Source organism: Lygodium microphyllum, chromosome 20, assembly GCF_053477565.2.
Source record: "Lygodium microphyllum isolate KBCC chromosome 20, Lygodium_microphyllum_v1.1.10, whole genome shotgun sequence".
Lineage (NCBI taxonomy): Eukaryota > Viridiplantae > Streptophyta > Polypodiopsida > Schizaeales > Lygodiaceae > Lygodium > Lygodium microphyllum.
Genome location: NC_141154.1, coordinates 57,738,711 through 57,764,821, shown reverse-complemented (window position 1 = coordinate 57,764,821; position 26,111 = coordinate 57,738,711). Strand labels below are relative to the sequence as shown.

Below are 26,111 nucleotides of genomic sequence, written 5' to 3'. Positions count from 1 at the left end.
GATATTTGCAGGCAAGAATGAGACTCGCACTTGAACAAAATTCAGGACTTGTGTGAGCAACTCATGAATGTTGATGAGTACTATTCGGATGCACAGATGATATCTATCACTTTGAACTTCCCTCCTTCGTACTTGGCTTTTCATACGGCCTTAAACCTCACCATGAGGATTGCCGCACAGCCAATCACTTTTCTTCAGTTAGTTAGTTTGCTTCTAGAGGAGGAGCAAAAAAGAAGAAATACTGGTGTGGATGCTATAGCCTTTGAGCATGCTTTTATGGCTAGATAGAAACGCAAAGGCAACTAAGTAAAGAATGCTTCGCAGAGTTCTGGGACTTCTAGTACATCATAGGTAAGTAAAAAACAAGGGAGCATGCAAGCCAAAAAGGGAAAATGCCATTATTGCAAGAAGCCATGCCACTACACTACTGAGTACAGAAAGCTCATTGCCAAGGAGAAGGAGTCAGGAATGTTTGTTTCTGATGCTCCTTTCATTGCTACTGAGTCTGCGTCCTTTGTTGCAGATAGGAACTATTGCTTTTACACATGCAGTTATAACACTTCTTGGGCTGATCGACCATTTAGCTCTGCTGAGGATGCATGCATTTGGTTTTTTGAGAGTGGTGCTTCTAGACATATTACATCTCCTAGAGATTTATTTGCTTCTGTTGGTACAACTCCAGTTGGCAAGTTTGTACAGTGTGCTAACAATGCATCACACCTTGTTAGAGGTATTGGGGAGTTTGTGCTCATAGCCATAGATGGTTGTATTCTCTACCTACAGGATGCTTTGTTTGTGCTAGGCATAAAGAAGAATCAGCTCTCTATTTCTTCTTTGGCACGTTGTGGATTGCAGGTCACATTTGATAATGACAGACGCATGGTGAGGGACGATTGCTTTTACACATGCAGTTATGACACTTCTTGGGCTGATCGAGCATTTAGCTCTACTGAGGATGCAGACACTTGGTTTTTTGACAGTGGTGCTTCTAGACATATTACATCTCGTAGAGATTTATTTGCTTTTGTTGGTGCAGCTCCAGTTGGCAAGTCTGTACAGTGTGGCAACAATGTATCATACTCTGTTAGAGATATTGGGGAGATTGTGCTTATAGCCATTGATGGCTCTATTCTCCGCCTACAGGATGCTTTGTTTGTGCCAGGCATAAAGAAGAATGAGCTCTCTATTTCTTCTTTGGCACGTTGTGGATTGCAAGTCACATTTGATGATGACAAATGCATGGTGAGAGACAAATAACACATGACTTTGGTCTTGACAGGCACTTTATGTCATGGTTTATACGAGTTGGATGCTCTTTCACTTGATCAGAGAGCGTACTTGGCATCCACTCTTACTCCTGCTATGATACAGGCAGAGTTATGGCATGCTAGGATGGGGCATGTGAACTTTGGCTGCTTGATGCTCTTATAGTGTACACAGATGCTAGATGGATTACCTCTATTGGAGAGACCTCTTGAGCACTTGTCTAAAGGATGTATTTTGGGGAAAATGTATTGTTTTTCGTTTCCTCGTGATGTTGCTTTTACTGCAACTGTGAGGTTGTAGTTAGTGCATTCAGATGTATGTGGGCCTATGCAGACAAAGTCATTGGGAGGATGCTATTATTTTGTGACTTTTATTGATGACTTTACTCGATTTTGCTGGGTCTACTCTTTGGTCAAAAAGTCAGAAGTGTATGATGCATTCTTGGCTTTTATTGCACTTGTTGAAAACCAGTTTGGTTGTAAAATTAATACTCCCTGTTCGGACTAAGGGGGGGAATACATGTCCTCTATGTTGAATTCTTTTTTGAAGCAGAAGGGCATTGTCTATCAGTACACTACTGCTTATACTCCATAGTAGAATGGGGTTGCAGAGAGGAAGAATGGGTCACTCATGGAGATGGCCAGATGTATGCTGAAGGCAAAGAGCTTGCTCCATAGTTTTTGGATGGAAGCCGTCATGCGTGCTTGCCATGTTGTAAACAAATGCCTTAGCAAAGGTTTGAAGAAAATTATACCTTTTGAGGCGCAACCTTCTGTTGGACACTTTTGTACCTTTGGGTGCCTTGCATATGCACACATTCCATAGGTACTCACAAAAAAGTTGGATAAGAAGGCTGTCAAATGCATTTTTGTGGGATATAGTAGTGAGAGCAAAGGCTACAGACTCTATGATCCTGTTTCTAAAAAGGTGTTTGTCAGCAGGGATGTACTATTTGATGAAAAATCAGAATTGTCCCTAGCTGGTTTAGACACATATCAGGCTGCCCGAGATTGAGGGGCTGCTGCCCATTACATATGGTGATTCAGCTGGAGTTTCAGCAAGCGAATTCAATGTTCAGCCAGCTGCTCCTTTGGAAATTGCAGAAAATTAGCCATTGGCTGATCTGAATATTCAGCGAAGTGCTGAAACTGAAATTCAGCAAGAGCTTATGCACAGTCAGGAGGCATGACAAATGCCTAGATGGTATTTATATACTTTGAAAGATAGTCATCTGGATGCACCCATGACTGGTCGTACTAGAAGGCAAGCTCGTATGCATGATATTGCACATACCATGGAGTTTATTATGGCAACAAGCACCCTTGATGATGAGGAGCCTGAATGTTTTGAGGATGCACAACATAGTATGCATTGGATGGCAGCAATGCAAGCTGAATTGGATTCTATCACTAAGAATCAAACATGGGATTTAGTGTCTTTGCCATTTGGGAAGAAAGCCGTTGGAACAAAATGGGTCTACAAGCTGAAACGGAATGCAAATGGATCCATTGACAAATATAAGGCAAGGCTTGTAGCTAAAGACTATGCACAAAAGAAAGGCATTGACTATGAGGAGACATTTGCTCCTACTTTCCGCATGACAACCATCAGGTCTATGGTTGCTTTGGTTGCTCATTATAAATGGACTGTGCATCAGTTGGATATTAAAACTACATTTTTACATGGGGAACTTCATGAGGAAGTATATGTATATCAGCCCATTGGTTTCGCAGTTGAGGGATCAGAACACTTGGTTTGCAAGCTGAAAAAAGCTTTATATGGTTTGAAACAAGCTCCTAGAGCTTGGTATGCAAAGATAGATGCTTTCTTGCTTAGCCAAGGGTTCATAAACAACTCATATGAGTCTACCCTTTACGTATGTAAAGAGGGGGGATCTATGCTGATCATTTTGTCACAACTCTATAGAAACAGAATTTGTATCCTTTTTCATTAATTTGTCTATATAATGATTTATTAAATTTATTTCCTTTGCACTAATTAGATATAAAGAAAAGTGCATTGGAGCTGGCCACTGATGAGTGGTCACAGGTTATGGTGGACCCACGCGGTGGGTTAGAGAAAAGATAGTTCACACTTCCACCTATATGACCCGATTGGGCGCCTGTGACTAGAACTCACGCATATCAGGGTTAGACTCGCACACAGAAAGGATTGATGCCTTGAAGTGTGGGCTAGATCCACCAGAATAGACAGTTACAATCAACAAGATGGCATGATCATGAAATGCTTGTATAATGTGCATGTGTGGGCTGAAAGCTTGAAATGCACATTTCTTTGCATAGGAAAGTCACATGAAGATTCGGATACCATTTTTGCGATGTACACAGAAAAAGCTTTCATATGATACCCATATTGGGGGGGTCCCTAAATTTTAGGAGATCCCTAAATTTTAGGTCCCTAAATTTTAGGAGCCTCGAATTAGCCTAAAAATGCTAGTTCTAAAAAATAGGGATGTCATTCTAAAAATAGTAAGTTCTGTACTCTGACTGTGCTTACTAAATTTGGTTGTTTCTATTCTTGACAGTATTCAACCCAAAAAGGAAGGCCATAGAGAAGAGACAAGTGTCAAGACACTTGTTACACAAGTTTCCAAGTGTCCCACCACTTGTCACATCTCATGACATGTGGCTGGACACTTGTCTTGTGCTACTCCACTTTCCCCTTTTGTACTAGCTCTCCCCTCTCCTATAAATAAGAGCTCGTTTTTCTTCATTGATCATCATTTTTCTTTGCTGTAAACTCATGTACAGCACCCACAGATAGCCAGAAACTGGCCCCATCCATCCCCATCATCATCCCCCACTTCTCCATTATCAAATTCCTCCATATTCCCTCTTCTATCATTGTTGTTTTACAAGATAGCAAGCCTGTAAATTCATTACAGCACCTCCTTCTTGAGCTCTTTCTTCCATTTTAGCTACAAGAAGCAAGCTCTATCCATGTACTGCTGATCAACGATGGAGAAAGGCTGAATTCCCCTTTTTCTTCTCTCATACTGTAAAGAAATCAGTTCTTATCATTGCATAATAGATAATGCATGTGTGTTTGTACATCTTTGCATGATCTTGTGAGAGTGAGAATTACTTCTTCTCACTCTCAGGTTGATTGTAATTGAGCTCTTCCCTAAGGGACTTGGGTTGAGCAGAAATACATTCCTTCGGGGGGGGGGGGTTGCCCATCTTCAACCCTCAATCTTGTCTCCATTACTTTTACATTTTCATGGCTGTAATTTTGTGAGTAATTTTCATTTTCAGCTTTAAGTGTTCGTTCTCTTTTATATTAAATCTCGAAAACAAGCAAATATCATAATTGTTAAGCATACTACGTTGTTCGGGGCGTTTCCACATTTGTATATATGTTGATGATCTCTTGCTTACAGGGACACATGCTGATTAGATTTCATTATTTAAACAAAATTTGCAACAAACTTTTGACATGTCAGACTTGAGGTCTTTGCATTATTACTTGGGCATTCAATTCATACATGATGCTAGAGGTATTGGCTTATCATAGTCAAGATACATTGGTAAACTTCTTGAGAAGTTTGGCTTATAGGTTTGCAAGCCAGTCTGTACACTAAGGGAACTTGAACTAAAGCTGTCATTACATGAAGACACTGATTTGTTTGATATACACACATATGCTCCAGCAGCTGGATGTCTTATTTACCTATGCAACACTAGGCTGAACATACAGTTTGCAGTTTCAGCCCTGAGCAGATATATGCATCAGCCATGCACGTCACATTGGCAAGTTGTTAAGTATGTTTTTAGTTATTTGGAGGGTAGTAGATCTCTTGGATTGCTTTATGCCAAGGGAGGACCACTGCAATTACGTGCTGACAGTGATTCTGATTGGGTTGGTGATTATGATTCTTGTCACTCCACTAGTGACAATTGTTTCTTTCCTGGCTCATCTTGCATCTCTTGGCTTAGCAAGAAACAATCCACTGTTGCCACATCATCATGTGAAGCTAAATACAAGGGAGCTTTCACTACCATAGTTTAATTCGCATGGCTTAGACGATTGTTAGGCGATTTGGATGTATCTGTCATGGAGCCTACTCCTTTGTTCACTGACAGTCAGAGTGCCATTGCAGTGGCATGGAATCCAGTGTTTCATCATTCATGCACGCATGAAACACATTGAGATCCATTATCACTTTGTTAGAGAGACATGCAAGTGATATCAGCCTTGTCTATTGTCCTACCACCAGTAATGTGGCAGACATCTTCACCAAAGCTCTTCCTCGTGACAAATTTGAAGCATTTCGCAATGCTTTAAATTTGGTCTCCTTTGGTGGTGGATGATCCTTGTACTCTTGATCACCCTTGACTCTAGGGGGGTTCGTTAGGTATTTCACTCATGCCTCACTTACGCCTACGGTCAGATAGGAGTGTCGGTGATTAGTAGGGGTCAAGTAAGCGGACATATAGAAGCAGGGTGTGTTTGGTGGGTGTGTAGATAGAGGGTGGGAATGTTTTAGGGATAGCAAAGGTCGTGCTAGGGCTTAAGTAGGTAGGTGTAGATGAGCAGGGAGGTTCGGTGGAGGTGTAGACAAATAGTGTTTGAGTACTAAAGACGATGCAAGGTTAGTGGGGAGTGTAGGGGGGTTTTCAGGTGGAGATGTCGAGAGTTAGACCTAAGCTTAGGGAAGCTAGTTGGTGGACCGTGCACGTTAGGTAGGTGGCTAGGGAGGCGACCCTAGTGGTTCAATCCATCAGCTCGTGTCCTATCATGATTTATTGTCAATAGGGTCCTTTCCTTTAAAAATGTTTCTTAGGCTGTAAACCTCGATAAAACTTGCTTCTGTGCAACACTGAATAAGAACTCGTTAGTTTTTTCAAGGGTGTGAAATTTTGCATTCTTAAGTGACAACTCAAGGAGGAATTATATGTAGCCCACCACGAGGATTTGACGCAATCAAGATGAGAAAAACAAGTTTGTAGAATTGCTATTAGTGCTAATTATGGCATCAAGTTTCTTGGAATTGCATTTATGCTAACTGATATCTGTCTAGGCAGGATAGGAAATATTTGGTGGTGGTTTTGTATGTAGATGGCCTCATGATCATTGGAGATCATGAGCAGATGCTATTGAAGGTCAGGAGATACTGAATTTTGGGGTTTGAGATGATGGATTTGGGATTTATGCCATTTTATGTAGACATTGCTTTGTCTTAAGAATGTGGCAAAACCTTAATTTCATGCAGAGTATGGTGTAGTGGAGCGGTCTCACTAGTGGAAGTGAGTGTCAAATTGTCATCAGATGAAACACCACTTGGACATCATCTACTAACTGAAGCTCATGGGAAGACTAGTCTTTTTATGCAATACTAGGCCAGATCTTAGTTATGTAGTTGGGGTGTTGAGTAAGCATAGTTGTCTTTGTACATAATATGGGGTTGTCCATTCCATACGGTTTGTAATGTGCTGATGGTATATATTTTTAGCAATTCATGCCAAAGAATGTGCTATATTTCGCCCATGCAGACTAGACGATTTTGTGTATATTTTGCCTATGCAGACTAGACTAGACGATGTTAATACCTAGTTTAGATGGGAGATCAGACTAGGCAGTACCCTTACACCATCTCTTGAGAGATGTATGACATACTCAATCCCTCAATCCCTACTGAATGGGGCTAGCAGATCTATAGATTCCCCCACAATCTCTCTACTGTACTCACATAACCCTATATTTTATACCTTTGTAGTTTCTATTGGCATTATATACCACCATCATCACAGATCACATCCTGCCATCACACATGCCATCTCAATATGTCACGCTTTGATACTCAATGACAATTCTCATTGTATATGGTTATGTCTCATAAGCGGATTGTGGCCTTAGTAGACATTACGTGTGTGTGTGTGTGTGTGGCATTGCCATTTTGGTTGTAAACATGCATTCTATCATCTGTAGTCCAAAATAACCTTGTTTTTTTTTTGTTTTTTTGTAAACATGCATTCTATCATCGTATGGTACCAATTAGTACTGTATTTTATCATACCATATGGTATGGCATCTCTCATACTTGACAATTGTGTGGGTAGGCTCTCAACAAGCCTTTAGAAACCATTTGTTGGACACAATGATTCAGATTGAGGAGATATTGATTGACGGAACTCAATAACTAGCTATTGGTTTTATTTTGGATGGAGTGTTTTTTATTTGGATCAGTACAAAGCAACTTATGACGGAATTATCTTTTAGTTGTGTGCCTATGCTTTAGGTATGCAATGTTGTAATATCCCGAAATAAAGAGAAACCTTGATGGGGAATTGGTAAGTGGTAGGGTTCCGAATGTAGACATTTAAAGGGTTTTAATCTTGTAGACTAGATGGTTATGAGATGGTTTGTGGACTTGACTATTGGGTCAAGTGGGGAGGAGTGGATGAATTGTATGTATTTGAGGCATCTTGCATCTAGTGGTGACTTATCAGCTGCATGTTATCCATGGGGTTTGGGAATGGCTGACCTCCAACACTATTTATGGATAGGTAGTCCTATTCTCTAGCACAACTATTGGGGATTTGCACCTTCTACATCCATTGTTCTCCATCTAGGATGTGCTGTGATCACCTTGAATGTCATAGGATTGCATGGGGTGGCATAATCTTCAACCATCATTTATTAGTCTCCAAGATCATGAGTTTATTTGTTTAAGTTTTATTTCTTTTCCTCTTTAAATAATTTCAGCTTTTTTTTGCTTGCTTGTGAAATCAGTGGACAGTCCAAGTCAAACCCAAATTTCATGAGGATGCTGATAAGATTGGACTGATTGTACCATTTGAGGAGCATGTTCAGCTTGTCAGCACAGATCCAACTTGGGTTAAATGTCCTGATTATGTGTTGCTCACTCATAATGGCCGAAGTTTCAAGTAAGAATACTTTGAAATCACATTCATAAGTTTTCTTTAATGAGAGTTAAGGATGCTAAAAATACACAAATTCACATTCATAGAATTGGACATGTTTCTGGTTGGTGCTTGCTTGTGAAGTATGGATGGTTCTTTGATAATAATTGTTGCAACTTTGTGATGATTTTGTTAGTATTTGCTTAAACATGTCCAAATGCTGGACTGTATTTTGAAAATTTCTCCAATGGTTCTTGATTTAAAGTAAATAATGAGTTCATGGGGACAGCATTTTAATCTCAACATGTGTACACTGCAGGATCCTTCCACACCTGCAAAGTGTTGCATCCATGCTGGACATGGCCTGATGCTTTATTATTTCTTTTGGACGTAGTATTTGCACATTATGATGACTTTTGTAGAGGTACATTGCATGAAGGTAGCAAGAGGGTACCTTATGGCCTTGCATCTCATTGTAATTGCCGTTGCAGCATTAGGTAGGCACATTAGCTTGTATCAATCAAGGAACTACGTATGCTACCTGCACTGAGTTGTAGCTTTCCTTGAAATAGTTTCATTGAACCTCTCCGTTGGAGACATGAGCATGTTCTCTTGATGTCATGAGCGTGCAATGCATTTGTAAAATTGAAGGGGTTATATTCAATTCTGATTGTCCATTGAAGAGGTTGGGGAGTCTATCCATTCCTTCTAAGATTTACACCTTGCAAGAGGATATCTATACACCAGTGATCAGCACATGCATACCTGGTTTGCAAGATCAGGTTCGAGACTAGAGTTTTTAACATGGGCATATGCTTTCTTAACCATTTGTTTGCAAGCATTTCTTACGTACATGATGTTTATGACCCAATGAATCTTGTCCTGCCAACTTTGATATAGTTTTATGTGCACAAGGACTCAGAATTGCATACGTAAAATTTGCAGCATTGTTGTGGATCCAACCGAGTTGAAGCCAGGAGTAAATTGTGCTGCAGTTCATGGAATGGATTGTGAAGCTCCTTGGAGGGGACCCGTGTTTCGCATACACATCACTGTTCTGAAACCTGTTTCGCTTCTCAACAAACCTCCGACCATCACGTTCTCAGGGTTGACATTTCATCCAGGTAGGTCTATTAAGATGGTATAGCTAATTGCAAATGTTCCTTAAGGAGTTGGTGGCTAACTTGATCTTCGTGGGCTCATATGAAACAGGTCAGATAGAACGCAGATTTGTATGTGTGCCTGTAGGTGCAACTTGGGCAGAGGCAACAATGAAGGCTACTGGTTTTGACACGCCCCGTAGATTTTATTTCAATGCTGTTCAGGTTTGTACCTCCAGGAAGGCTTTGGTTGAGTTATGCATTTCCTTTTATAAACTGGTTTTTTTGGTGTCTATAATACAGGTAATTTACCAAAGACGACCAGTGGTATCAAGCAGTACTTTTGTTCTGTCTGGACCGTCATCAAAGAGGTTCACATTTCCAGTTGAGGGAGGTGTTGTAATGGAGCTTACAGTTGCGCAGTTCTGGTCTAGTGGAAGTGGCAGTTATGTTCCAGCTTGTGCTGATATAGAGGTGCTTTCTGTTCTGAGCATGCAAGTACATGTGATATATAAGTTCATGTTGCAGAAACATCATACATGTATGTTTGGAATTATGACTCGACCCTGAAGGTGGGCAGTTGATATCCTACATATGTTTTTTGTTTCCCTTTTTCTTAGATGGAGTTCCATGGGATTATGCCATCCAAAACTGAGGTTTCCTTGAATGGTGGTGATTTTGCAACAAGAGTCGATGTCAAGTCTTTTCTTGGAGTGGAAATATTATCACCAACTGCTATACTAACTAAGGTTTGAACTGCACTTGAATTCTGGATACATTTTGGCATCTCTTGCTTTCACTATTAGATATAAGAGCACTTAAAAATTGTCATATAGGTTTTTCTTCTCATGTGCTGTGCCTACTATTACCACTGCAGAGACTTGCTCAACTTGTGTGGAATCAAGCACTTGCTTCCATTTGGAACAATCTTCAGTCTTCTCACTAATAGAATCTGTTATCCTTCACAATATTTTTGTTTTAGGTGAATTTTCATTTTTTTAGGCTGAAAATATGGGTCCCTGAACCAATTAGGTGAATACTGGGGTCATATTTGAGTCCCTAAATTCATAATGATTGCCTAATATTGAAAATTGTGCCTGATGGGCACCGTGCTCAAAAGACAGAAAAAAAGGGTTATAAATTGTTAGTTTTGATTGCCCAAAATTGCTATTTTTGATAGAAAAAAAGTATGGGTATCTATAGACATCCTTATGTAAAGTGTATGACAACATGCGATAGGGTATCTCCCAAGTTGGCAACTTTGTTACCAAATTATGATCACTTTTTTGAGAGAGGTGTTTGAAAAACAATCATTGGTCCTTCAGGTGAAGCCAATAAGGCGAGTATGTGACTTGAGAAACTAAGTCTTAATGCACTTGGTTGGCAATTGTCCGATAGACTCAAGCTCATGAACATACTTTCTTAGAAAAAGGACCCCACACTCAACTGGTTGTTTCTTTCGAAGAATAGAACAATCTATATAATTAACACCTCGGAAAATGAACCCAAGGTAAAAAAGGCAATAAGAGGATAAAGAACTCCAGAATAACATCCAAATACTGCCAGACCATTGTGATTCAAGATAGAAGAAGGTACCAAGAAATAATGCTGCCAATCATCTCTCATCTATCACATTGTCCCTTTGTCCAAACCGATGGCAAAAAAATTAGGAGCAGGAATCCTGCGCAGATGCTGATTAGAGATAAACAAAGACAGACTATGCCAAATATGTTCATTTCATGGGCTGAGCCTTGGTCAGTGACCCTTACTACTGACCCGCTAGTGACTATCATGGATTCTTCTATGCCATGGGAAACCAGCCTGAGAGCTTTCCTCCATAGCTTCTAGGCTTTGTGGCAGTTCCATGAATGGTGCCTTTGGGTCTCCTCTGGCTCCCTGCATCTAGCAGAATCAGTAGGATCCCTACCATAGCTTGACCAAGTGACCATTGTAAGACTCCCATGACCAAGCAACCATAGGAAGAGAAGTTCGGAGGTCTGTAGTCATCATGTAGTCTCCTCCTGAAGTCTGCCAAGAATAGTGGCGATATTCCTTGTTTGGTCCAATGCCAAGAAGCGACTGGTGTTGGGTTCGACTCATGCCTACGCTCACAAAGGAGTGTTGGTGATCTTTAGTAGGACACTGGGGCACTTTTTACTTTCCATACGAGAGGTTTTTTCCCCCCGATTTATTTCTTTTGTTTTATGTGCCTATATTGCATAGTTTTAGGCACTTATCGTATTTCACACTCTTCGGGTCTGAACACCCTCTTACAACCCCAACGTCTAAGGGTTGTACTTTGTACTTGCACCTTACACCTTAGATTATTGTATTGGGTGTGGTGCTCTCACATTCTACATTGTTAACTGTACTTTCAGGTGAGCTTCGATCCGTCTTTCCTCTCACATTTGGTATTTGAGCCAATGCTTCAGCTCAGCCCAGCCGGTGGCCATCATCTCTAGCTGAGTTCCTCAGCCATTGTTCGTCAGCTTGCAGCTCCTGCTCCCTGTGCAGAGCAGCTGCCAGAGGTGCCACCAGCAGGTCCAGTTTGACAGCGAGCTCGTCAGTTCGCCAGAGCCAGCCCGCCCCGCCAGGCAGAGTCGCCACCTGGCCTGCAACATGACACCTTGCCTACAACGCGAGTGCCAGGGGGTTTGCCCCCTCTCCGTTTCCAACAGGCGTTGCCAGTCAGCCTTCGCCACCCTCTGTGCGCCAGCGCTTGCAGAGCTTTTGTCTGTGCTCCTGGCCTGGCCTAGCTCGCTCACTCGCCAGCTGCCTGAGCACAGCTGTGAGCACCCGCCTAGCCCCTAGTCTGTCCATCCTCCTCTGTGCTGCCTGCCCGCCTCGAGCTCGACCTCCAGGTGTGCCTGCCACTCCAGCCCGACCTCCAGCTGCTTCGTGCACTGCCAGGTCCGCCACCACAGCTTAGAATCGGAGGTAAAAGTTAAAAAAAAATCAATTTTTAATTCAGATTTACTTTTCTGGAAGAGGCTTGTTGCATGGGCAAGCATTCTCAGTTCCAGTACGTGTTTGGGACACCACTGTAGAGATTTTGTGCATTTTGGGCTAAACATTTGGGGCTTTTGCAGTCAGCTCAATGATTGGCAAATGTACATCTGTGATAGTCTGAAATAAACTGGCTTGTACATTTTGGGACAAGAAATTTTGGGACTTTTGCATTTTCAATTCTGCTAAGCACTTATTGCACCTTGGACAACGTGCATTTGAGACAGTTTTGATAGAGTGTGATTACATTTGAGAAAAAATTACAGCAAAGTATGTGTTGTAATTTTTGGAAATTCTGAGATTTCCAAGTTGGTCTTGCTTGAGATATTGCTCTTTTGCTCTCTGACTAGCGACATTTATCATGGCAAATTAGGGAGGTGATGTATTTACATACATATTGTTAACCCCAACACGAAGAAAGCAAAAAGAAGTGGAAAAGACGCAGGGAAAAGGCGGAAAAAAGGTAGCCCGACTGAAGAAAGAAAAGGAGAAAAGGCCAAAAGCGCAAGGGCAACCTTAAAAGTCCAAGGCAAAGGCAAAAGGGGAAAGGCGCATTTTAAAATAAAAAGGCGCACCCTGAAATCTTGTAAAAGAGCGCCGGGCTCTCACCCGTGCAATTTGTAAATGTAGACGAGCAGTGGAAAGGAAGCTAGGAAGATGGATGGACAATGGGAAAAAGGGCCTAGGCTATGGAAATCGGACGCTTGGACCAACCTGTCCGACTCGGACACTCGGACACTCGGACCAATCCATAATCGGACCACTCAGAATCGGACCAGGCCATCCGAGTCCCAGAATCGGACCAGCTCAGAATCGAACCTGCCAGAATCGGACCACCCTGTCCGATCCGATTCCCAGAATTGGACCACTTTGAAAATCAGACCACTTCTTGATCCGACTCCTAGAATCGGACGTGACCAAAATCAGACCATTGGTCCGATCGGATCAATCCAAAATCGGATGTCCGATTCTGATAATCGGACATCTTAGAATCGGACCAAAAAACTATCAAAATCGGACAAGTATCTTGAACACAAATTTTGACATATCTAAACCCCGAGATTGACCTCAAAGGCTACGTAGAGCGATGATGGAGCTTGGAGCGTGGAGCTTGAGGATGGAGCTTGCTTGAAGCTTGCACTTGGATCGTGGGGCTACTGGAGTGCGCGGGAGAGGAGGTAACTCGAACGACATCAAGGTAAGCTCACTACACCCGTAAGGTATGCATTGCGCGTCGGCTATGTGAGAGGTAGCCATTAGTGCTCGGCTTGGAACGCTTGAATCAATAAGCAGTCCGTGGGTCTCGGCGGTTGAGCGAAAGCTCCCACACATATCCAAGGAGGATAGGTTGGATGGTAACAACTATTCCCTTTGGTCCTTCATGATGAAGAATGTGCCGATTGCAAAGAATCTTTGGGATTATGTTAGTGGTGAAGAAGTTAGGCTTGGGATTGTGGCTCCGACTACTCTAGGTGGACGTGGACAATGGGCAACTCAACCTGTTCAATCCGCTCTAGCTTAGCCACTTTCCCAAAGACCTGTAGCACAAAAGGCACGGGATGCTCGCGATGCACGGGCTTTGTCGCCGATTGCATTGGTAGTTCAGTAGTCTATCATCCCTCACTTTCGGCTTGCAGCTTCTTCACAAAAAGCATGGTTGACCTTAGAGCAGATCTTTACTGGAAAGAATAAGACACACATCTCTTTCTTGAAGAAAGAGCTTAAGACTATGAAGATGGATTAAGGTGATTCTATGTAGGATCATCTAAATAAAATTCAAGACTTGCATGAGCAACTTATGAATGTAGATGAGTATTGCTTAGATGCATAATTTATATCTACTAGCTTGAATTCATTGCCACCCTTATACTTGGCCTTTCATATAGCCTTTAACCTCACCATGAAGATTTTCCCATAACCACTTACTTTCCTTCAACTGGTCAATTTGCTCTTAGAGGAGGAGCAGACAACCAAGAATAGTGGTGTGGATGCTATGGTCTCTAAGCAAGCTTTTATGGCAAGACAGAAGAGCAAGGGTAGCCAAGCAAAAGATGCTCCGTAGAGCTTTGGGACTTCAAGCACTTTATAGGGCAACAAGAAATAGGGGGGCACGCAGGCAAAGAAGGGCAAGTGCTACTATTGCAAGAAGCCAGGACACTACATCACTGAATGTAGAAAGCGCATAGCCAAGGGAAAGGAGTCTATTTTTGATACACGTCCTATCACTATTGAGTCCACATCCTTTGTTGTAGACAAGAACTATTGTTTATACACATACAATTATGACTTTTCTTGGGCTAATAGAGCATTTAGCTATACTGAGGATGCGAGCATATGGTTTTTTGACAGTGGTGCTTCCAGGCATATAACATCTCACAGAGATTTGTTTGCTTCTGTTATTGGAGCCCCGGTTGGCAAGTTTGTACAGTGTGCCAACAATGCATCATATCCTGTTAGAGGCATTGGGGAGATTGTGTTGATAGCTATTGATGGCTCTATTCTCCGCTTGCAGGATGCCTTGTTTATGCCAGACATAAAGAAGAATTTACTCTCTATTTCTTCTTTGGCTAGGTGTGGTTTGCAAGTCATCTTTGATGATGACAGATGTATGGTGAGAGATTAGGAACACATGACTTTGGTTTTGATTGGCACTCTAAGTCATGGGTAATATGAGTTGGATGCTTTTTTAGTTGATCAGTTGGTATATCGAGTGCCTACTCTTACTCTTGCTATGTTGCAGGTGGAATTATGGCATTCTCACATGGGGCATGTAAACTATGGTAGCTTGATGCTTTATGTAGTGTACACAGATGCTTGATGGTTTACCTCTCTTGGAGAGACCTCTTGAGCACATATGCAAGGGATGTATTCTTGGGAAAATGCATTGTTTTTTGTTTTCTTTGTTGGAAGAGAGGGAGAGAGAGAGAGTGGAGCAGAAGATGAGCCTCAGCTCATTGTTGTTGTTCTTCCATTATTCTTCCATCATAGTAACTCAAAGAGACTTACACACATAGGTATGACTAACCAAGACTAACTGTGGTTAAGTCACTGACTACACCGACTTATTGAATGTCACACATGTGTACAGTTGTATCCAGTTAATGTCGGTCACGCACATAAAGATAGATTGACTGAAGAGTAATGAGAGCTTGATATTCTAACACTCCCCCTCAAGCTCAAACCATCTGATAAACTCCAAGTGGCTGCCTAAAATATATGAACTTTTCTTTACCAAGAGACTTGGTAAATATGTTTGCTACGTGGTCTTTAGTCTTCACATGAATCAAGTCTATCTGCCCTGTAAGAACCATTTCTTTGATGAAATGGTAGTGAACCTTAATATGTTTAGACCTAGCATGGTAGACAGGATTGCTAGCCAACATAACACTGCTGAGGTTATCACAATGCAATCTCACTCTACTTTTCAGCTGTATTCCCAAGTCTTTCAACGGTTTCATTAACCAAACTGCTTCGCAAGCCGCTAAGGCAACTTCTCTATACTTAGGTTCTATACTAGACAATGCAACAGTAGGCTGTTTTTTACTCTGCCAACTGATCATACTGCTGCCCAATCCAAATGCATATCACTGGTTGACCTCCTGTCATAGGGACAACCAGCCCAATTAACATCAGTAAACCCTGTTAAGTCAAGAGATTTTCCATATGCATAAGACAACTCATAATCTCTAGTACCCTTCACATATCTCATGATCCTCCTGACTGCATCTAAATGTGGTTTGTGAGGCTTTTGCATGAACTGACTAATCACCCCTACTGCATAACATAAGTCAGGACGGGTAATAGTCAAGTATATCAAGCTGCCCACCATCTGTCGATACATGGTCACATTCTCTATGTTATTCCCAACGTCAATCTGCAGCTTGACATTCTGATCAAGGGCTGTCTCCATAGGCTTGCATTCAGCCATACCATACTTCTGTAACATGTCATGAGCATACTGCTTTTGTAGTAGCTATATACCTTGAGGCGTAGAGACTATCTCAATCCCAAGAAAATACATAAGCTCACCAAGGTCTTTGACTCTAAATTCAACCTGTAAACATGATTTAATTTCAGCAGTGCCCTCCTCATCATCTCCAGTGATAATAAGTTTATCTATATAAACCACTAGAAACACATATCCATGATCTGTCTTCTTTGTAAAGAGACTGTGATTTGCATTACTCAATCTAAATCCATGATGCTGTAAATAACTGTCGATCTAAGCATTCCATGCTCTAGGTGCTTGTTTTAGTCCATATAAAGCTTTTTTCAGCTTACATACATGTGTAGAAAAGTCCGGGTAAACATAGCTTTCAGGTTGCTCCATATTTATTTCCTCAATCAAATCACCATTCAAGAAAGCATTCTTGATGTCCATTTGCCATAATTTTCAGCCTTTGCATGTTGCCAAAGCAATGACAGTTCTAACTGTTGCCATTTTAGCCACCGGACTGAAAGTCTCCTCATAGTCAAGGCCATATTGCTGTGCATACCCTTTTGCAACCAGCTTGGCCTTATAGCGTTCTAACAAACCATCTGACTTGCAGTTAACCTTGTACACCCATTTACAGCCAATGGGGACTTTGCCTTTCAGACAACTCAACCAATTCCCATGTCTCATTTTTAGCCAAGGTTGCATACTCCTCATCCATGGCAGCACACCAATTATCATCTATAATGGCATCATCAAACTTTGTAGGTTCTTTGTAACCTATCACACTAGCCGTATATACATAATGGTGGGATGAATAACCAGGGTATGTGAACCTGTCAACTGGTTTTTTGACTCTCTCAGATCTTCGTAACTGTGGCTCACTTTGAGCTTGCCTCTCATGAGGTAGTACATAACGACTCTGCCTTGCTGCAAGCGTCGTAATAGACGAAATGCCCAACTCACTATCCAAGCTATCGTTGTTAGATGACTCATAACCTGCTGTAAGTGGACCTATCACATCCTCAAGCATCTTTTCTTTTCCCTTATTCAATCTCCCTCTCACTCACATATCTGTGTCAGTGGATGTAGGAGTACGACTCCGTAAGCGTCCTGACCAAGGACTTACTATAGGTGATCCATCACCTGTAGGACCACTCATAGATGTACTCAGTGTAGGTGTATTTTCAGCATTACTAGTGGTGACTGATCCATTAGTAGCTACTGCAATAGGATTACCATACAACGATGCTAGCTCGTCAAAAACATCTCTGCTAATCAATGTCTCATGTATAGACGGTACATAACACTTGTAAGCTTTCCGGTCTTGTGCATAACCAGGGAACACACTCTTGACAGCTTTAGGATCCAATTTCTTCCTCTTTTCATGAGGAACATACACATATGCAATGTTGCCAAATACTTTCAAGTGTAAAATGTCAGGCTTATGACCATATAAGCTCTCATACGGAGTTACATCATGAATCCCTGCTGTAGGGGTTCTATTCGGCACATAGACAATAGTCACTACTGCTTCAGGCCAATAACCATTTGGCAACCTCTTCTCATTCAGCATAGCTCTTGCTGATTCCATTAGTATCTTATTTTTCTTTTCTGCTACACCATATTGTTGCGGTGTATAGCTGCAAGTTAAGTGTCTTCTGATTCCATATTTAGCAAGGTACCTGTCAAAGTAATTAGAGACATATTCTCCACCTCCATCTGATCTAAGACAGGAAATTTTATAGCTCAACTCATTTTTAACATGCTTCTTGAAGTCCTTGAATGCATCAAACACATCATCTTTATGTTGCAATATGTAAAGCTAGGTGTACCTGCTGAAATCACCAATGAAGGATATATAGTAACGAGCACCACCAAATGAAGCATTATGAGACAGATCCCATACATCTGAATGTACCATTTGCTAGGGTCGTGAGCTATTCCGTACATCTTTGTTCTGCCTAGATGTATTCTTAGACACATGTTGCATGGCAAACAACCTGTCACGTTGATCATCACAAGAACTCCGCTAGACGAAATATAATTTCCATGCTTTCTATCCTTGGCTTTCATGTCAGCCTGCTTCTTATGACAATCTTTGGCTATATGCCCATATCTACCGCAATAATGACAGTCCTTGTCCTTGTTGGATTGATCATTTGACTGCCACGATCCTCCTCTGGCTCTAGGGAATCTTCCCCTGCCTTGAAAACCACCAGATCCACACTGGCCCTGTTTTGTGCCATGCCAGGGATACTGCTGCTGCTGTTTGTAGGTGTTTCAAGTGTCTCCTCGATCTCGAAAAGAGCCACGGCCTTTGCCGCCTCTGCCACATTGGCTAGAGTAAAGAACAATGTCTTTGCTTTGAGACGTACTAGAACTTGTATTCAGCCCAAGCTTAACTTCCTCATGCAGCAGCAAAGCAAGTAGGGGATTCAGCTCTCATGATATACATAAGGAAAACCAATGTAACATCTTGTATACCCTCTCAGTCCATAGCTTATGAGCCCTTTTCTGATCATTTGTCCCTTTCATGTATTTCAAATTCAACCTCATCAGCTGTACATAAGTCCCAATAACCTCTGCCAACTAAAAAATTCTTCATACGGAACTTCCATAAAGCAAAATTTTTGTTGTCAAGCTTTTCTCCCACAATTTGAGTGATATTGTCAGTGCCTTGAGCATTTGCCATAGTTGTACCTTAGGTATTCAGTGATGTAGACAACTTGTAAGTATTTGACTCCTTTTCCTACAATTTAGAATCAGTTTTGTGCTATTCAAGATAGTTTTGTGCAATTCAAGACAGTTTTCCTGACAACTTGCTTGCTGTAAACTGTATTTCAACAATGAAAAAACAATGTCAACTGAGCATAAACCAAGCTCAAATTAGTTCAAACCATTCTATGGTAGTGACAAAACATCCCAGCAACAAACTATGTCCATACAAGTATCAATGTTTGTACTAGATGCAAGTAGCAGTACCAAATACAACCAGCCCAGTGCTATAACCAACAGTATTTTCTCTGTTCAAACAAGAATATTCAGATCTCAAAACAGCCCGAAAACGTCTCATTCAGTTGCCACTCTATGCAAGAGTTGATACTTGTCCAACTGGTCAGAATATATTGCCTGTATGTCAAGTAAAGATGATAGGTATCCTTCTTGCAGACAATAACCAGTCAATACCTTGGTATAACCAGCAACAAATCAGTCCAAACTTTGGACTTTCAGGACTTACAATATCCCAAAAAGCATCTACCACTCAAGTGGTATGATCCAAGCATTTGTCAGTAGCAAATAAGCATCACAGATACTTCAACCCTGTAGGTATATTGTTTTCAAGTTCACTGTTTCCTGCCTGCAAATAAGCTCCAAAACTGAGCATTTAACACTGCAATATCATACTCAAATGCATGATAATAGGGGTATATACATTGTTAGGATGAAAGCCACCAGTGCCCTGGAATCACCTGATGTTTATTGCAGTAAACAACCAGTCTGCACAGGTCTATGCTGAATATCTCAAAATCTGTGAGGAATTTGAAAAAACTTTATTCTACAAAGTTGTAGACCATTCGAAATGGTCAGGAATTGCGGGCTGTTTTTCCAAAAACCATTTTGTAGCAAGATATAACTTCTGCAAAAAAACGGGCTGCAGGCACAGTCTCCTTTGATGATGTTTTCTTCAGATCTGATGTCTTGATGTCAAATGCCCATTGCCAAGCCTTCAAGCTTTAGGCGTTCAAGCTCTAATACCATGTTGGAAGAGAGGGAGAGAGACAGAGTGGAGCAGAAGATGAGCCTTAGCTCATTGTTCTTCTTTCATTATTCTTCCATCATATTAACTGAAAGAGACTTACACACATAGGTATGACTAACCAAGACTAACTGTGGTTAAGTCACTGACTACACTAACTTATTGAATGCCACACACGTGTACAGCTGTATCCAGCTAATGCAGGTCACACACATAAAGATAGATTGATTGAAGAGTAACGGGAGCTTGATAATCTAACATCCTTGTGATGTTGCTTTTAGAGAAATTTTCAAGTTACAGTATTGGTGTCCCAGACGTGTTGAAACTATGAATGCTTGCTTGGGTAACAAGCCCCTTGAAGAGAAATATATTTGAATAGAAAATAATAATTTTAAAAAAAACCTCTGTAGCTGAATCTAACGGGTCCTGGTGGCAGAGTTGACTGAGTAGGCGGCTCAGTTGGCGGCACAAGTGGGCGGAATGGGTAGGTCAAGCGGGTAGCGGCTGCTCACATACGCAGGTAGCAAGCCGACGATGTTTGGAGTAGGGGCGGATAGAAGTAGGCGGTTGTGAGGGCTGCCTCAAGCATTGGGAGCTGGTGTCGATTGAAGTTGTAGGCGGAGGTTGGTGCAGTCGGAACAGTAGGCAAGGCCTCATTGGCGGACTTGCTGGCGTGGTGCAGGTGGTATAGAGAGCTGAGGCGAACGGGTTGGGGTAGGCATCGCCTAGACTAGCACAGGGTATTGGTAGGGCAGTCAATGGGCTGTGGGCTGAACAGCAAGGTGTTGTAGGGGATGCTTGATAGCCACCTGTTGCCGCTTGCGGTGGTGGAGCTGTTGAAGTCAATTGAGGAGGTGTTGATGATGGCCGAGAGGCAGCTATGTTGAAGTTGAACTCGGATACCGAATGTGAGAGGAAGAAGAGATTGAAATTCCGCCGAGAGTACCTTAGATAGTGTAGAGTGTGTGAGTACAACACCCAATGCAATAATCTGAAGTGTGTAATGCAAGTACAAAGTACAACCCTTAAACCTTAGGGTTGTAAGAGAGTGTTCACACTAGAAGAGTGTGAAACACGATAAGTGCCTAAAATTGTGTAACATAGGCACATAAAGTGAAAGAAATAAATCTGGGAAAAAAACCTCTTGTATGGAGAGTAAAAAGTGCCCCAATGTCCTATTGAAGATCATTGACTCTCCTTTGTGAGCGAACCCAACACAAGCTGAGTTTGATTCCATCATAAAAAATCAAACATGGGATTTAGTGCCTTTGCTAATTGGGAAGAAAGCCATTGGTATGAAGCGGGTCTATATGTTGAAAAGGAATGCAGATGGATCCATTGAGAAATATAAGGCCAGGCTTGTGGCCAAGGGCTATGCCTAGAAGAAAGGCATTGACTACGAGGAGACATTTGCTTCTACATCGTGCATGACAAACATTAGGTCTATGGTTGCTTTGGCTGCCCATTATAGATGGATTGTGCATCAACTTGCCATAAATACTACATTTTTACATGGGGAACTTGAAGAAGAAGTGTATGTACATCACCCCATTGGTTTTGCAGTTGAGGGATCCCAACACTTGGTCTCTATGCTGAAAAAGGCTTTATATGGTTTGAAACAAGCTCCTCGAGCTTGGTATGCAAAGATTGATGACTGTTTACTCAGCCAAGGGTTCATAAATAGCTTATGCCAAGGGTTCATAAATAGTTTATAAATGCTCTAGTTGTTGGATGTCTTATTTACCTATGCAACACAAGGCCAGGCATACAATTTACAGTTTCAGTCCTGAGCAGATATATGCATCAGCCACGCATGTCACATTGGCAAGCTGTCAAGCGTGTTTTTCATTACTTGCAGGGTACTAGGACTCTTGGATTGTATTATACCAAGGGGGGACCACTACACTTACATGCTTACAATGATTCTGATTGGGCTGGTGATTATGATTCTCATCACTCCACTAGTGGGAATTGTTCCTTTCTTGGCCCATCTTGCATCTCTTGGCTTAGCAAGAAACAATCCACTGTTGCCACATCATCATGTGAAGCTGAATTCAAGGCAGCTTTCACTACCATAGTTTAATGCGTATGGCTTAGACGCTTGTTAGGTGATTTGGATGTATCTGTCATTGAGCCTACTCCTTTGTTCACTAACAGTCAGAGTGCTATTGCAGTGGCATGGAATGTAGTGTTTCATGCACACACGAAACACATTGAGATCCATTACCACTTTGTCAGAGAGTGGCTACATGCACCTTTCAAGGTCCTTTGGTAACTTCAAAAAGGCAAACCACTCTCCCATTGGGGGGACAAGCTGAGTAGGAAGTCTCCCCCAAGACAGATATGCTTTTTGTATCAACATGTGACCTGACTCTGGTCTCAGGTGATGGTTGAAGAGAGGAGGCTGTCTGAACTGGTGATTTCTGTAAGGGTCTCTTTTGACTGTTTTAGAAGAGCTGATTCTTTGTCTTTATTTTAGACATATGTGAGGCATTTGGAGCCGGATTTGTTTTTGTAGAAGTTGGAGCATTTGGTTTTGCACCATTGCTTTTCGAAGAATTGTCTCTTGTGCTTGAAAAATGCCTCTGCTTATGATATACCTCTTATAATTAAGCTACCGGAGTCTTCTTTTACTTGGAACCAAAGAGAAGCCCTTTGCAGGGCCTGTTATGCTCTATACAGCCTATTTTGGCATTGAATTACATTGTAATGTATGCTGTTTTGTGCAGGTCAGAATTCCATATCGGCCTGTTGATAGTAAATTACAGGCTTTGCCAGCAGATCGTGACAAACTACCTAATGGCCGCCAAATTCTGGCACTGACCCTAACGTAAGTACATGAAGATTTTGTTGAACAAAGTAGTGTTTTGTAGCTTGCATGTTTAAATGCATTATTATAAATTCATGCTAAACATTGGATCAGTGGTTGAATAAACTTTTATACATATATGAAATGAATGAGAGGAACTTTTCAGACAAGCATCTTTATCACTGGTCTAAATGAATAGTTCTGTTTTTCAGCTACCAGTTCACTTTGGGAGAGGCAAGTAAGATCACACCAAGGTTTCCCATCTTGAACAAGCGGATATATGATAATGAATTTGAATCTCAGTTTTATATGATAGCTGATGCTAATAAGGTAAGAGAATCTCTGAGTAAAGAATTGTATAGAATGTGTGTACATACCCAGAAGTGAGTTTGAAAATAAACTAGTTGTTGTGAAGACTAGCAGTTTTTGGAACATTGGTCAATAATGCTTTCCTATGATATATTTGTTACCAATAATGTGAGTGTTGTTTATATAAGCTGATTTTTTGTTGATTTTTGGACTTTCAAACATTTTGCTGCTTTCCCATGTCTTAGATTTCTGGATTGGTAATGTCTCAATATAAGTGAACAAAGAATATGGATGAAACCTGAAAAGCTAATGGGGATAGGTTGCATGGACTACTTTGGAAGGTGTGTGAGAAGTAGAAGTGAGCTGCTGCTTGTGCCGTGCATACACATCCTGTCCAATAGTCTCCTCTGCAGCCACTGATCTACTCCAGTCTTTCCTGTCAGCCCCATGGCCATAGTCTTTCACCTGTTTCCTAATGTTTGGCCTAAGTATCACCCAAAGGCTTCTTTCATCTAGTGTTTGTTTGTTGATTTTCTCAGTACCTTCAGGCGTTGAGAATTATGTTAGGGTGCTTCTCAAAGTTCTTCATTTCACATTTTGAACAGAAAAAGTGTACATTTTTAACACTTTTAGTTGTTTCCTAGCCGTGTCCGTTTCCTCGTTGCCATTTCCATTGCATGTGACCATGCCTTGCCTTTTCTCTCAGCAGACATGCACCTAGCTCTTTTTTGAAAAATAGACGTGTCTTTATGTTAGTTACAGTCGAAGATGGATGTACATTGGCTGAATACCATGGCTAGAGCAAAGAAGTGACTAGTTCACATATATAGGTGGTCTCGTAAGATGATGTCTGGGTGGAGTGAGAACTCGTCATAACTACATTTATAACGACATAGTCATCACTAAAAAAAATTACATTATAGCCATACTAATATATGGTTCAGTTTTACAGGATGCCAATTTCAATAGATAAGCCCATATTTGTTAACTTGAGGTTATATTAAATTTGGCTCTTGGTTTATGGTCTTGCCAAGTGTGAGAAACATCTATTGGAGCTCCTAACTATGCCATCTCTCTCTTTAGTGTTCGTTCCCAGAAGAGAGTGAATGATGTAAGATGATAGCTCAGAAAGTGTGACATATATGGAGGGGCATTACCTGCTTAAGACTAGTTGGCAGTGGCAGGCTGTAGGTCCATGGCAGCAATGATATAGGCTTGATAATGAAGATCATGTCATGCATCTCAGCTGCCATTGGCCTCCATGACTATGTGGTTTGGGGAAGGGTTCCAAGCCTACAATTGCATTGATCTAGTCCTTTCAATGAAAATCATGTCGTAAATGTCAGCTGCGTAGAGAAGTATTAGACTACCTGATTCCCAATCGAAGCCCCCTAGTTGTCATGCACAAGACTTGGCTCCATGTGGCATAGAATTTCGAAAATCCCTCTCCACATCAACACTCTCACCTGACATATTGGAAGCCAGTGTTTCAGAGTCTGTACATGGTGTTGAGAGCAAGATTGGTAACTCCTATCTACTGCATGGTTAGTAGCTTGTTGCTGACTCCTAGGGTCTCCATTTTTTAGTAACGTTTTTGACCCATCAATGATAAAGCAACTCATGGGATGTCAAATCCAGCTGTCCTCTATCCACCACTAGTGTTTTATCATTCTGCACATTGAAAAACGTTTTTGGGGGCCGTTTGAAGCAAGCTTGTGAAATGAGATTTTAGTGACCCGAAGGGAATATACATAAACTTTGCAAACACACTGAACTAGGAATGATATATTGGTAGGCTAAATACTTACAAACAAATGGATCTAGGATACTCCTATTCAATGACGATGACACGAATTGAACCCAAATCTTGGTACCCCTTGTGATATTTCTTTAGGATTACTGAAGTGTCTTCCAAATGCTGATTGCCCAACTGTTCAATGTTCAAGATGGACTTTGCTAGTAATGATCCACCCTAATCACTGAAGTGTCTTCCAAATGCTGATTGCCCAACTGTTCAATGTTCAAGATGGACTTTGCTAGTAATGATCCAACCTAATCACTTGGAAGGGGAACCTATAGATGGAACAAGACTCCTTTTAGGAATATAAGTGAGGATGCTAAATATATTTGGCATACTGCAGCACTATAATATATCAACAAGCTTTGCAAAGTAGCTTATGATGAAACAAGGCCTAAAAACTGTAACTATATCAATCTAGAATGTAACTCTGCGAATCAATTCCAACTCTCCACTTTGAGGTGGACATGTGGTGCTCAGCTGTCAATGGTTCGAGGTAAACAAATCCTTACACAAGCGATTTAATGCAATTTGGAGACTATGAGGAGCAGGAGGAGAGATGCCTTTCTATAACTTGGGATCTGGCACTTTCTTTCATTATCAGTTGTGTAGTGTGTGGCACTATAGGCCTCTAGACTGTTTTTTCAGTTTGTAATAGATGTCCCATTTGTTGTATATTTTTTCTTTTGGAAGCCCTTGAAGCAAGACCTCTAGGATCAACTTTTTGCTTCCTTGTAGTGGTCTTAGTTCTAGCCATCTGAAACATCCAAGAAAACAAATAATACCTCAAAATTAGGACAGATCTCCAAATCTCTAATATAATGTTATCTATAATCACTTAGTAGCAAACAAACACTAATCACATAGTCTACCTCAAATTTCAATAAAATAATGCAGGCCCAAGACGTATGAAATGTGAACTAGCCTTTTGGACAAGAGAAACCTACATCCTCTCGGGTTTCACACATCACTTCTTTTTTGGATACATATCAGTATTCCTTCTTCACAGTCACTCAGTCTTTTACTTCTTAGGAGGAGTGAGCATTGATTCATGAAGCCTTTATGGAAATCCACAATGCCCTCAAAACTATAAGGGATCAGCAGCTCTGTATTTAGTCATAAATGAGATACTATCTGAGCGTGTGTTGATTTCTGGTAACTGGTTGATGAATCAAGGACCTTTTCTCCAAGCGGATTGATTCTGTTTTTTTTTGTGGGCGGCCGCGGGGGGGGGGGGGGGGGGGG

The 26,111-nt window shown here is 41.3% G+C and overlaps 1 protein-coding gene across 3 annotated transcripts in view; it reads left to right on the top strand.

The window, feature by feature from the left end:
* TPP2 (tripeptidyl peptidase ii) overlaps positions 1–26,111 on the top strand; it is a 176,562-nt gene that overhangs the window by 103,921 nt on the left and 46,530 nt on the right. For all 3 annotated transcript variants that reach the window (XM_087701392.1, XM_087701391.1, XM_087701393.1), the window contains 7 exons: positions 8,020–8,174; positions 9,096–9,274; positions 9,363–9,475; positions 9,554–9,724; positions 9,871–9,999; positions 22,680–22,780; positions 22,972–23,089. In XM_087701392.1, coding sequence (XP_087557518.1) covers positions 8,020–8,174; positions 9,096–9,274; positions 9,363–9,475; positions 9,554–9,724; positions 9,871–9,999; positions 22,680–22,780; positions 22,972–23,089 — 966 coding nt within the window. The remainder of the gene's footprint in view (positions 1–8,019; positions 8,175–9,095; positions 9,275–9,362; positions 9,476–9,553; positions 9,725–9,870; positions 10,000–22,679; positions 22,781–22,971; positions 23,090–26,111) is intronic.